The sequence below is a fragment of the Protopterus annectens genome, chromosome 1.part0 (genome assembly GCF_019279795.1).
Source record: "Protopterus annectens isolate FY-2018-M chromosome 1.part0, PAN1.0, whole genome shotgun sequence".
In the NCBI taxonomy this organism is placed as follows: Eukaryota; Metazoa; Chordata; order Ceratodontiformes; family Protopteridae; genus Protopterus; species Protopterus annectens.
The window spans coordinates 1,872,660,307-1,872,674,894 of NC_056725.1; the positions used below are offsets into that span (position 1 = coordinate 1,872,660,307).

Consider the following 14,588-nt stretch of genomic DNA (forward strand, 5'->3'; position numbering starts at 1 on the left):
GAGAATTGAAGGGACTGCAATATGAAAAAAAGCATAAAACACAGCATCTTCACTGTTTTGAGAAGAGAAGGCAATATTCCTGTGGCAAATTTAAGAATTCAGGCAGCTGTCTTACCTATAATGTTGTAGGAAGGGTTTTAAACTGCCTGCCTGCAGGCCAGATGCAGCCCCAAAGCTGGCCCATTTGAAGTTTTTAATATAACAATTAACTGTTAAAGAATGTCTGAAGTTTAAATCCACTGGTTTATTATTGACAAGTATTTTATCACTTTCAGTTTTCACACAGAAACTTGAAGACAAGGAGCTGTCAGTTGGGTAGTTGTGATAAAGGCTTGGCTGAGAATTTTTTTTTGTTTCTTATAACAAGCTGAGTTTGACTTTACGATTAATTACATAGTCATATGATGTATTATTTAGCTTTGTATTTCTTTGGTGCTTGTTTTCAGATTTCTTATGCTTTCAACTTGGTTTGCATTTTGTATTCCATTGTCTTGCAGACCAGATGATATAAAGTGATTTTGATTTAATTCTAGACTTAGTGTAGAGCATTAGTAATTGTAGTATGATATTCTTTTGTTTAGTTGCAGATTCTGCAAACTCTGGAATTGTGGCTGAATTGCACCCTTTTTAGTGTCTGTGTGTTCCATTAATACTCATTTCCCAAGTTTTTTTTTTTCAGGTAGGTTGAATGTTGTAACTTATTAACTTATCACTTGTACAGCATTTGCTAATCATGACAAGAGTATTCCCTTAAGTTAGAAAGACTAAGACTGGCACTGATATGCTTTATATGCAGTAGTTGGCAGGATAAAAAGAGCAGTACATACTGGTCAAGAATGTTGGAGATTCTGAGAGGGAGAAGATGGTTTGAGGTGCTTGTGTGGAAAAGGTAAGAATTTGTTTCATGGAGCCTTGAAAAGAAGTATGTTGAGTCTGCAGGAGAATGGAAAGGCTTCATATGAGAATATTGATGGTAGTGGCCTGACTAATAAAGTGACAAAGCAGCAGTGTGAGATTGGAGATGAACTAACAGGAAGCCAATAGCCAGGGTACCTGAGAAAAGGTAGATAGAAGAAAAGCAAAGGATAAGGTGATATGAACAGAGGGTGTCAGCACTGAAGTGTGAGAATGTGGAGCCGCAGCAATTAAAAGAGGAGCAGGTTGTGAAACGCACCAGGGTAGAGCTCTTGAGTAGAGGAACCAGGTAGGGGTGTCACCTTTCCCATTTGTTTGCACTTTATTTAGAACCACTGGCAAAGAAACTAAGGGACTCAGAAATTCAAGGATGCAATTGATATGGCAGTCAAAAGCTGGCTCTATTATAGCAATAACCCACGCCTGGGTGTGGGTAATGCTAAATTTACCCACGGTTGGCGTGGTTTGGTCCCGGTAAGCCCGAGGACCAAAAGCCAACCGTGGGTAATTTAGCATTACCCACACCCAGAAGTGGTTATTACTATCCATGACATTATTTAAGAAAAGAAAGTATTACTTTTCTTAAATAATGGCATAGTATAATGCCTGTTTGCAGCCCTTCCAGATGTCTGGCATCCGTGGCAGTTATGATGTACTGCGCCTGCGCGGTACATCAGAGCTGTGGGCAAAAGCAGCGGAGAAAGCAAGATCTCCGTTGCTTTTTATGTTCGCTATGTTAAATGAGTTTAACATAGCGAGACAGTTAAAATAAGCAACGGAGATGTCCGTTGCTTATTTTAAAACTGTCTCGCTATGTTAAACTCATTTAACATAGCGAACACTAAAAAGCAACGGAGATCTTGCTTTCAGTTGCTTTTTAAAACACTGTCTCGCTATGTTAAATGGGTTTAACATAGCGAGACAGCTTTAAAATAAGCAACGGAGTTCTCTGTTGCTTATTTTAAAGCTGTCTCGCTATGTTAAACCCATTTAACATAGCAAGACAGTCTTTTAAAAAACCGAGTTATACTAATGGGAAAAAGTCCGGGCGACCGAACCTTTTTCCATTAGTATAACTCTATTTACAACGGGCATGCTGGCCAATCAGCGTGCACGTTTTGGGGGGGGGTCATGGTATAATTGCAGATATTTTATATATGACAAAACGAGAAAAGGGCATTACAGTTTTGTGGAACATTTTAAGACAGTTTCAGATCTTTTCAGGATACAAAATTATTGAAGCTAAAACAAAGGCAATAGAGGTAAATTATGTACCTATACACGAATTGGTCCAACAATGTCCATATTTATGAGTACATGATAAAATTAAGTATTTAGGAGTATGGATTAGAAATGACTCTGTTATGGCAGCTAAGGATATGTGGAAAGAGACTAAACAGAAGATGATACAAAAACTGAGAAACTGGAGGCTTTGTTATATGGATATGGATAGTGAGGTACAAGCAATTAAAATGTTTTTAGTCCCTTTCATCTTATACACAGGTCAGACATATTTTTATCAACCAGAGGAGAAGCTGTGGATAGCAATTGAAAAAGAGGTGAAGGATTTTATCTGGGAGGGAAAGATGGCAAGGGTCAAGTGGAGATAAGCTGATTCTTCCAATAGAACAAGTCAGAGTAGGATTACCCAATTTGCAGGGGTATTTTAGAGCAACACAGTTAAGGCTCTTTTATAGATAGAAAACTATTAATGTAAAGTGGAAAGGGATGATGGTGATGATTCAGGGGGAAGCTCAAGAAACAAGGAGAGACTGGCATTTTGGATGTAGACTGTTAAGGAGAACGATAACAATCCTGCGTAATATTATATTCATAAAATAGCAGGGAGTATTTTAAGAACTAAACCAGCATGGGAATGGAAAAGAGAGATTCTGCCAAAAGAGTTGACTGCAGTTAGGGATACAGACAATAGGCAAGAGGGGGCTGGAATTTATTGGAGAAAACTGGCAAAGGAACCAAGCTACAGGGAGGAAATAACTAAAAAGGGAAAGGTACTAGACTAGGAAGATGCCAAGAATTGATTTGGATTGCAGGTTAGCGATGGCTTTCCCTATCAAAGATGGATATCAGAGGATAGACAAAGCGAAAGAAATAGGGGCATCTTAAATGAAAGACCAGCACTAGTAGAGTTTTTAATAGAATCTAGAAATGAAGCTGCCATTAAAAAAGGAGTAATTAGTAGAGCATATAAAATACTGCATGATAACTGTAAGAATCGATCACTGGAGCTTAGAAATGATTGGGAAGAGAGATTGGATAAGCAATTCACAAAGAGATAATTGGGGGATATACAGTGGATATAAGAAGTTTACACTTAAAATGCCAGGTTTTTGTGATATAAAAAAATGAGATCACAATAAATCATTTCAAAACTTTGCCCACCTTTAAAGTGGCCTATAACTTGTACAATTCAATTGAAAACAAACCAATCTGTTAGGGGGAAAAATATAAAAAAATAAAAAATGTACAATAAGCTGGTTGCATAAGTGTGCAGGTGTGACAGGGAAGAAAGAGGCAGTTCGAAACATATTTTTTGGGAGTATGGTGAGTTGGTGGACTTTAAAGATTCCCTGTGGACTGTTCTGTCTGGGATACTGGGTGAGCAGATTGGATTGACTGGGGAGATGTTTTTTGTTTTGTTTTTGAGCTATGATAGAGTCAGAATTGCCTAGACATAGTAAAGCCTTGCTGAATCTAATTATGGTGGCTGCCAAAAAAGCAATTACTAGAAAAATGGAAATCAAAGTCTAAACCAACTTTACTAGAAGTAGTGAATATAGTAACAGAGATATAAAACAACTGGAATCAGGATCTTTAGAAAAGGGAAGGAACAAATTGCAAGGGAAAAAATTGGAATTGTGAGAATGATGTATGTAGATAAGGAACATCTTCTGTTACAGTAGGATGCACACAAGTGTACTCCTTTTAATAAAATGAAAGGTCTTGACCAAATCTAGGAAGGCAGTATGTGCTGATTTGCATATATCTTGGCTTTGTGTACTTTTTCAAAGAAGTCTGCCAAGTTCAGTAGACTAGATGTACATTTCTTGAAATCAGATTGGTTTGGATCAAGGCCTTTAGGCTGCCAGTGTTCTTGTTAATAAGATCCGTAATGATGTCTTCTGTTGCTTTATAATTGATAAGGTAAGGCTAATAGGTCTGTATTTACCAGGGTCGGTAGTGGGGGCTGCCCTTGTGAGGGGGCATCCCAGTAGCGGTTTTCCAGACCTTGGTTACATACTCAATGAACAGATTAAGATTAAAAAGGTTTAGGAGGGAGTCGGTGTGGATGTATTTTATGCAGGAAAGGAAACGATGTGGAATATTGTCTCTATCCATGCATCTAGTGTTTTTGATTTTGGAGAGTTCATTCAGGACCTGCTCTAAGGTGATTGCAGGAAGCATAAGGAATGGGAGGAGGAGGTAGAGGACTACAGGGAGGAGATGGTGAAGAGATGTCCGAACTGAAAGTATCCCCTGGTATGACAGCGTTGTCCTCCAGGTCAGAGTAGGTGGAAGTGTTGGAGATCAGCTCAGTGCAGTATTGAGTGCTGATCCTGAGATCTCTAACACAGTAAATGTAAGATTTGTGCATCTTTGATTGAGGTGGCAATGTTTACCTCTTACTTGGCTTTGGAGGTTTTGGTCTTACAACCAGGTTCTCTATTGACCTGAGATCATTTCCACTGTGGTAGGGGCCTGTTTTTTGATTTGCCATTGTGTTTGTGGAAGATTGAGATAGATGAGTCAATGCAGGAATTGAAGTGAGAGTAGAAATCCATTGTGTAAGCAGTCGCTTTAGCAGCAGTATCTCTGAGGGAAGACTCCTGTTGACATTCCTTAGGTTGCTTGAACGTGATGGGAAATTGGTCCTGGACAGTTCCCTGAAAACATTGGGATTGGAAGGTCTCATGGGCAGGGTCTTTATGAAAAATAAGGTGGCATGTTGGTCTGATTTAATCAAAGAAAGGGGGTAGCTGTAGATGTGAAACATAATGGTGTTATATTTATAATCAGATCTGTCAGCTTTTTGCCCCTAATAGGTGATGGTGCCAAGTCATCCAGGGAGTTAGAATTGATAATGTCCAGGAACTGCTGTGTATATTTGTTTGTGATTGACATTTGCCATTTTATGGATGGGTAGTTGAAATAACCCAGAGGGATTTTGTTTGGTTCTAGGGTCCAGGATTTCAGTTCAAGGTAAGTGCCATAGGCTGAGAGAGACATGGAAGGTGGTCTATAATTTGCATTGATGTGGTAATTGGACTTGTTTGTAAATACTAGGGTATCCAGGAGTTTTAGGTCATTATCCTGCAAATTTGCTGTGAGTTAGTGTTGTTTTGGATGAATACAAATATAATAGAGCCTTAATGAGTGATAGACGGTAAACCTGTGTAATGAAGAAGTATTGCCACTACTTTGAAATCAAGTTTCAGTAATTATGCAGTTTTGTATGGATTCAAGGGGCAGAATGGCCTGCAGTGGTCATTTTTTTTAAAGTTCTAGTGTTGAGATTAGTTATCTGTCAAGCTGGAAGGTCCAAGAGTCTGACTTTGCATGAAAAAGACATGGTGGGGGCAAAGCCGATAGGACTGAAACACCCATCAAGACTGGCACACATCAGAATAACACCAGTTTCTGAGCCAGTTGTTGGTCATTTTTGTTTCTCTTATGGCATCATTCATAATAAGGTACTGCTCAAGACTGTTTTCAAGCCCCAGAGATGTATATTGAGAAGCTTCACTTTGTCTGTCTTCATATCTTCCAAAGTGTTGCATATAAGGTTATTCACTCCCACAAAAATAACTGTCAGGTTGTATTCATATTTTAGGTAAAGGGTCTAAGAACCTTTGTGACAACTGTGATCTCGCTAATCATCACTATCCTTGCTCATCATGGTGACTAGTATATCAGCATATGTAACTATTGAGTTTCCTATAACTAGAACATTGTGCAGCAGAATGCTCTGACAACCTTATTGGCTTTTGGAGAACAGCTTGAAAGACCTTTGTTTTTGGTGTTAGTAGAAGGTAATCTAGTATGCTTTTTGGATGCGGTGTGGACATGGTACTGAAGTCTAAACTTGTGTATTACCTGTAGACCTGATAGGCTTTGGTAGAGATTTGTTCTTTTAGTACCTCAGCATATTCTGGCTTAGAGATGTGTTGCGGTGGTGTGATAGTGAGTCCTGACACCCTGAATATGTGACAGGCTTGAGAAGTTAGCATCCAGTTAAAATATGTGGCTAAAGGTCTCTTAATTAGATTCTGTGTTTGGTAGCAAAAAGGGGTTGTCAGTGAGCACAGGGCAATTCCTACACTGCCTCAAGATCTATGCTTCTAGGCAGTAGGGTGGTGGCAGGGGTGGGGACCAACTGTAAGCCCGTGGTGTAAAGAGACTTTTTTGGCATACTTTGCCCCTATCTGTCATTCATCTCCTCCTCATTGGTGAATTATCCCATTTGCTCACTGTCTCAGGGATGAGGGTCAACAGGTTTTGGATGTCATTCAGGCAGCCATTGGGTGGCTTGAGGCTTTTTCTTCTTTGGGTTCCCTAGACCCTAATGCATGCACCCAGCAAGGCATACAGAGATGGCATGCAGTTGGATGATGGTAGAGTCCGTCCCCTCACTTCAACAAGGGGTATTCCATCCATCATCCCTGCTTAACACCTAAGGCATGAGTGGTAAGTTTACCAGTCTCCACTTGGAAGTTAGCACTGTCTTATGTGCCCCCAAGGGCGCACATTCTCCACTCTCCATCAGGAAGAGGCAAGCGGGTCACATCCCTTTATCCCACTCCTACCCTGCCTAGCTCCACCAGTGCCAGGGCCACTAGTTAAACTCTGGTCATGTGGGTTTCAGTTGCAGGAATGGTGTTGGGAGACTTGGTGGTGAAAACTGGTAGGAGAGAAGTCTGGAGCAATGTAGGTCTTGCGGCTGTCAATAAGTTGGTCAAAGGGAACTCCATGATAAAGGCATGGGTATAACTAGTGAGGCAGAATGCTAACTATAATGCACACGATGTGACGTGACAGAATGCTAACATTTACACATTCTCTAAGCAACAAGCGGCTGCAGGTAAAACAGATTTACAAAATTTAGCAGCACAGTAACAGTGCAAGATCTGCAGGTAAGCGAATATGGAGAAATATAACCGGAGAGTCACAAAAATCAAGGCACATGCACGCAAACATGGTGAATGAAATTAAGAGAAACTCAAAGTACAAGCACATGTGCCACCAAAAGTTGTTTTGCAAATTGATCCCCCATCCAGAGGTCTTCAGCAGATTACTGGTCAGTGTATAACTGCCACAAGGCTGGACATTTGCATGAATGGAACCATTATACATGCAGAAGATAGAAAAATTGCTAGAAACTACAGGTCTTTTGTCATTATAGGAGAAGCAGGGAAACCCATGCAGTGAGCTCTGAGGGGAAATGCTGGCTGCTTTCCTAGATGATAATAATCTTCAGGACAATAACAAACATAGGTTATTGACCAGAGGAATGTTCTACCAAGCCTGACTAGGTTACAGAACTTGGTAGAGAATGACTAGTAGAGGTAGTCTGTTTGGACTTCAATCTTACGCAGGTAGTTGCTGGGAAAATACTAGTGATTTATGGCAGAAGTAAGCCAGAGAAATTGAATTTCTGCATGATTGAGTGCAGGACACGAAGTTAGGGTGAGAGGGAAAAGCCAATAGTAAGTAAAGTGATGAGTATATCAAGGGGTTATTCCTGGATCCAGTACTCAATACTTTTGTTCTGACATACTGGAGGGAAAAATAGAAAATAATCCGTTTGTTTACTGATGGCATCAAGGATTGGTCCATTAGTGGAGATGGGAGGAAGGGTTTAAGGAAGGTTTTTTAAAGGCTGACCATGTCAGCACAACATGAAGCAGTTGAGGTTTATTGTAACAAATGCTAAGTATTGTACTTGGACCATAAATACCATAGTGTGTATTATAAACATGATGGAATGAATCTGATGGTACTTGAACCTAAAGGGATAGGAATGTTTATCACACTTGGTTGAATTACTAGGAGCAGAGTAAAAGAGCAGTAGTAGGAGGGAACTGACTGCTGGAATATATCCAGTATGAGGATAGACTTGAGAAATAAAGGTAAAGCTGCTTCTCTTCCAGACCCTGGTCATGGTGGCTGTGCAAGGAAAGGGTCAGTAGGCTGCTGGAAGTAGCCCTGAGGAAAACCATCAGAAGTTTGAATGGGCTGGAGAGGAAAGGATATTATTTGAACTAAATCAGCTAGTGCTTTTCACTCTAGAAACCAGAAGAATTTGAAAGGGAGACATGATTTTTGGATCCTCAGAGTCATGTTAGGCAGGTATAAAGGAGTCTCCTTGAGCATGAAGGAAGGAATTTGGAAGTAGGTGACACAAAAGGCAGATGGCAACAGCCAACATCTCTTTTAATCTGTGCAAATACTTCTATGTAGAAGCAGATGTGGATGGAATGGAACACCAGAATGGTTCTTAGAAAGGAATCCGTGGATAGATTCAAAAGGGACTGGACAAGTGTAGGCAGAGGGATAGAGCATTAAATGCACTTAAAGGGCAGCCAGAATAGGGTGATTGCCTTTTACTGCCAATCAAATGTAATAGTTGTAATAAAGGAGAGGAGGACAAGTAAAATTGTACAGGGTTTGCAGAAAAGACGTGGTAGTTAATAACAAACTTTAGTATATGGCTCTTGGGCAGAGTAATAGGGTGTGGCCTTTCACAGACCTTGTGAGCTAAAAAATGTACAGGGTGGAGATTTTTGAAAGTGCATCAGCAGAGAAGTATATGCAGTAATGTGAATGGATTAGATCTGGAGGTGTGGTTAAGTTCTTCCTCACAGCAAAGGATGATGAAGTGGTGAAGTAGCCGTCGTGTAGAGCAAATGGGGTGAAAATGAAGATGATAAAATTCACCTTCATTTGCATTAATTGTATTGTAGTCTTAATGGAATGGCTGTTAAAAGGGAAAAAAACTGGCACTAGCATTGTATGTGGCAGCAAAATACCTGGTCAAAATCACCACACTTTTTGTCCCACATGATCTTTTTGTTTTCAGATATTTTTCCAAGATTAATATACTGTGGCATCCTTGACAGCAAAAATTGCAGGATTGTTGGTTAAATTTCAGTCTGGCTTGCAAGCAATTTTTGCAAGAGTAAAGTTTGTCAGAGGGTCAACCAAGGAGGGAATTAATGAATAGTCAGAGAACGTTTCTTTAGTATAAAAGTGATATTTAGTAATTTAGGAAGCAAGGTTTTGGCAGTAGCCAGGGACAGGCATTGGTACAAATCTGTTTGGAGAGGGTAGACTTGTATACCAGAGTTCAGAGGGGGAAACTTTCCTGGCAGACTGGATGGTGACTGTACTTCTCTGTATGGCATTGCCATTGATGCTATGTTCAGAACCTAGTCTGTCCATCTCCAAACTTCTTCATGGCAAAATATGCTGTTAATAACTGGTATCCCCCAAACATACATATTCATCAGAAGTGAGAGATCCACCTAATACAGGGTGATTGCATTTGCTTTCCCAGAGCTGATGTTGTGTGGGTGCTAGATGCTTGCAGTAGGTTAATATTTGTGCATGTAGACTGGTCTATATGATCTGTAGAAGTGACTGGTAAAAATAATTGGTTTGAGCTAGGAACAGAAGTTACAAAGGCAAAAAAGAGACTACCTGAAAAATGTTGCATGATTACAGACACAAGATAAGAACATTTTTTGGTTGTTGGTTAATTGACTGTGTAGTCTTTCTTAGTTCTTGAAAATTGTATCTTAATATGTTCGAAGTTGTAAAAGCAGTGTTACTAGTCGTATACTATCCATGTCCTGACACACACATGTTCATAAATGCATTTTGATACCAGATCAAATTGAGCCAAAGTTAATGATTAACTTTGTGGTCAGGGCATCATGCCTGAGAGACTATATGTTCTTGACACTTGGATGAAAGAAGTGATGGAGGTATTGTCTTTTCATTACTTGAGTGCGAGTTCAATTTACTAGAGAGGGTATTGAGTAGACACATCTGATAGATGCATTTGAGGTGTGAGGGTCTTGAGAATATATGCCAGAAATATCTGTGAGATGAATTTAGCTCCAGTTTTTGAGAAGATTTAATTGGTATTCTGAATAAAGCCAGAAACATTCAGTCTATGTGTACTATCTTCATCACCTCAGTTATTGAGGAGTAGCCCTTAAGACCTGTGGAATGTGAATTCTGAGATAGTAACCATAGACTTGCTTTTAGACCTCCGTGTGACTTATTGGGTGATGTTCACAGAGGGCACTTAAGATTCTGCTGAGAGGTACTTGTAGACTGGGAAGACCACATTGAAGACCACATTGACAACAGTTACTGTAGCCTCTGAGTTTAAAGATGCCATGGTGGAGGAATACTCTCATGTAGTATCAGAGGTATTCTGACAAACCATTCATTTTCCCAGAAAGAGAATAACAGTCTTTTAGGTTATACTGAACAAGAATGGAAAAGTTATGATTGTCTGGCAATGACTGGAAAATTAAGTACTCCTTAACCCACAGGATGTGCTTTCTTATCTAGATGTATTGCCTGAAATAATTGACAACTTAGAGGTCCTCACTGTAGCTGAAGTCAAAAACCTGTGTAGTATAAACAGATGTAGTTATGATACAGCCAGAAATTATGAAGGTATTAGCGATTTTGAGGTTTTTGTACCTTTTTATTGTCTTATGGAACGTGGAGAACTTTACCTCTAAAAAAACAGATGGTGTGACAGTCTCTATTTTACGAAAGGATCAGAAAGTACGTGTGTGTTTTCTCAAGGGGAAATCACCCTCGCCTTTTTTTGAAAATTGTCTGCCAGGGTTTTGAAGAGAAGAGGAATGATGCAAATTTTTTAGTCACTCGTTTATTAATGCAGTTTAGCGGCATTCACTATGTTCAAGCAGTAACTTACACAAGAAGAAAACTTGCACACCACTTAATCTTTCATGTAGACATTATCCAAACACTTGTTTCCCTCATGGCAGTGTGATCTTTAATGAATTTAGCCTTTCAGTTGATGCAGGAGCAATTGACTCAAGGTAGGGTAATTGGAGAGTTGGCATCACAAAAGTTTAGAAGTTATAGGGTGCCATTGTTTGTAGACATGAACATTTTGTTTTCTTTGTCTGAGGGTATAGAGACTGTACTGCATCTGGTGTCAGTAGGCATACCAATTTTCTTTTGTTACTGACTTTTATTATCTTTATTTTTTCTGCAGGCTGAAGCACCAACAGGAGTGGAAGCAGAACTGATCGATATTGGATTCACTGATAAAAAAGGGGGCCATGGAGGTGGCGGAGGTGGTGGAGGGTTTGTAGCCCCAGCTGTTGGACTTGGACCTACAGGCATAATGCCCATGCCAACACCACATATACCATTTTCATATCCACAACCCAAAGGAGCAGTAAGTAAATTTACGCTTTAGCAATCCCCCAATTTATGACTTCTTGTAATATGCTAATAATTTTTTATTTTGCTGCAGTTACTCCCATTAAGATGATCAGATCTTTTCCCGACACCAGACCCAGTATCAGTTTTATTATCTACACTGAATTTGCTAAACTTGCATCAGAAAAGTGTAAGACTCCAAACACTTGAAAATCCTGGCAATGTTTTTCTTTGAGGACATGGTTTAGAAGCCGTGGATGTGGAGTTTCATAAGGAATGATTAGTTATATTTGTTTTCCTGTCATATTCATCAGTAATATTTTTTATATAGCTGTTAAAATTGATCACATCATGTCTGTATTTTATATATTCAAACCTTTTTTCATGTAAAGATTGTTGAATTTAAGAAGAATGGCTCACATTTTTGTGTATTCCTCAATGAAAAATGCTAACTTGGCCACTTTGGTCATTTAATTTATTCTGTAAAGTACTCATTTATTATCATGTTAGCCAGTTGTGGGTAAACAACATAAGAGACAAGATTACAATATTAGTGCATTTGTATAACTGGTTGAACTCCTGTATGATTTTAGGTACTTGCATAAAAGGTGTACATATGTGTTTGTGTAAATGTATGTGTGTGTGTGTGTGTGTGTATATATATATATATATATATATATATATATATATATATATATATACAGTAACTACACGTGATTATGTGCTTGGTTATATATTAGAATGTATATGTGTGTAGGTGTCTGTATATGTAATGTATATGTCCATATTCATATAGAATACATATTTCTGTATTTTATATATATATATATATATATATATGTGTGTGTGTGTGTGAGTATATGTATGTGTATATATATATGTGTGTGTGTATGTGAGTGTGTGTAAATATATATATATATATATATATATATATATATGTGTGTGTGTGTATATATATATATATATGTATGTGTGTGTGTGTGTGTAGAAAGATGTAAATACATAGATATAGATATTTATATATATATATATATATATATATATATATATATATATATATATATATATGCATATATATATATATATATATATGCATACACTCAACACAGCATGTTTGAGGACTACAGAACAGGTATGCAGCTGAGCCAGGTGGTGTTGGAATGCAGATGTCCAGGAGGTCATCAAAAGAAAGGAGGAATGCAGGAAAAAGTGGGAGATGCAAAAAACAGACCAAGCTAAGAAGGAATACTGGTTGTCTAACCAAGAGGGTAGGGAGAGAGTTTTAAAAGCAAAAAAAACAAGGCATCAAAAGCACTCTATCAGCTTCTGGAAAGTGAATCAGTAGGTGGCGTAAAGAAAGTATATCGGGTCACTAGGCAAAGACAAAAAGATAAAGAAGATAGTAAGGACACCCTTCATAAGGGATGCCAGCAACAGCCTGCTCACCAATTCACAGGACATCAAAGGCAGATGAAAGGAGTACTTCCAGCAGCTTCTAAATGGGGAAAAAAAACACAGAATTTGTACTGCTGCAGATACAGCCTACAGTGAGGGAAGAGAGGAACCCACCACAGAAGAAGTAAGATAAAAACTAAGGAAAATGAAGTCATGGAAAGCAGAAGGTTCAGATCAGATGAGGTCACAGCAGGTATGATAAAGATACCTGGTGCGACAAGGAAATGGCTCCTGAGGGTGCCCATATCTCAGATGACTGGATAATAAGCATACTAGTGCCAGTGTTCAAGAACAAAAGGGTAATTCACAACTGTGGGCAGTACAGAGATGGCCACTCCTGTCACATTGCATGAAAGTTCTGGAGAGTCTGATAAATGAATACACAGAGTAGTAGAAAGTAAGATGGGATATGAGCAGCTCAGATTCAGATCGAGATGCAGCACAACTGGCACAATGTTTGTAGTGATCAGCTAGTTGTGAAGAAGCTAGAGATGAGGAAAGAGTCCAACTGGGCATTCCTAGACTTGGAGAAAGCATATGACATGGTCCCAAGAAAGCTGCTTTTGACAGTCCTGCAGTGGTTCGAAGTCCCAGAAACAATGGTAGAATTACTGCAAGCACTCAGTGACTCTAACTATAAACAGTGTTTGGTCTCACAGCGGGGTTCCCAGTGAGAGTGGGTGTGCATCGGGATTCAGCTCTGAACCCACTCTTTTCAAACTGGTGATGGACTATATTAGGACACAGCTCAACAAAGCTGCTGCCTGCAGATGATGTGGTGTTACAGGCAGGCTCTGAGCAAGAACTTCAGCAAATGATAGGAGAATGGAAAGCAAAACTGAAGGCACATGGGATGAAACCGAGTAGAGATAAGACATTTGTAATGGCAGAAAATGGGAGAAGTCAGATGCAGCTGAGAATTAAGATAGAAGGGGAATATAGTGGAACAGGTTAATAGCTTAAAGTATCTGTGAGGGGTGGTTGAAGAGAAGGGAAATTTGAAGGAATTTAAAGCTAGAGTCAGAGGGGCTGCAGCTAACAGGCACAGTGTGTCAGGTGTAGTATATGACAGAAGAATGCTAAAGAAGCTGAATAGTAAGGTGTATAAAGTTGTGGTGTGACCACTACTACTATATGGTACAGACGCTGGGCAGTAAAGGCAGAGCAGTTGAGAAAGCTAAATGTGATGGAGATGAAGTGGCTGAGATGGGTGGTAGGATGCTCATTGTGCGACAGATGAAATTAGGTCATAAGAGCAGAAGCTAAACTAGTTCCAGTTTTAGAAAAGGTCAAAAAGAACAGATTATGGTAGTTCAGGCACATGTGGAGGAAAGCAGAAAATCTGGGAAGATCTGTGATTTGGAACAGACAGGAAAAAGGCAAGAAGAAATCAGGGCATCTAGCAAAGAGGTGGATGAATTGGGTGAGAGAAGACCTGCAACAGTCAGGTATGAGTGTCAAAGAAGGCAGGAGAAGTGGCATTGAACAGAAAGAGATAGCAGTAGTTACACAACACCCCAACTTCATGTAGAAAATGGAAAAGGGGAGGATAGTGACGCATGCATGTGTATTATGTGGTAGAGTTAGTGCAGGCTATGTAAATGAATACATTCACCCAAGTATGAACTGTTAAGTCCAGTATGAGTGGGTTTATAAAAGGGTTCAGCTCTGCTGCTCATACAGGTGACCTACGTCAGCAAATGGGTCAGATGGGAACAGATCAGTAAAGCAGCTGCACACAGATGATGCGGCATTGCAAACAG

General features: G+C 39.4%; 2 protein-coding genes across 3 annotated transcripts in view; one reads left to right on the plus strand and one right to left on the minus strand.

Moving 5' to 3' along the window:
* Positions 1-14,588, minus strand: part of NIPBL (NIPBL cohesin loading factor) — a 4,951,262-nt gene that overhangs the window by 1,951,959 nt on the left and 2,984,715 nt on the right. The window lies entirely within an intron of this gene.
* IST1 (IST1 factor associated with ESCRT-III) overlaps positions 1-14,588 on the plus strand; it is a 1,439,276-nt gene that overhangs the window by 1,270,470 nt on the left and 154,218 nt on the right. For both annotated transcript variants that reach the window (XM_044069956.1, XM_044069957.1), the window contains exon 4: positions 11,201-11,386. In XM_044069956.1, coding sequence (XP_043925891.1) covers positions 11,201-11,386 — 186 coding nt within the window. The remainder of the gene's footprint in view (positions 1-11,200; positions 11,387-14,588) is intronic.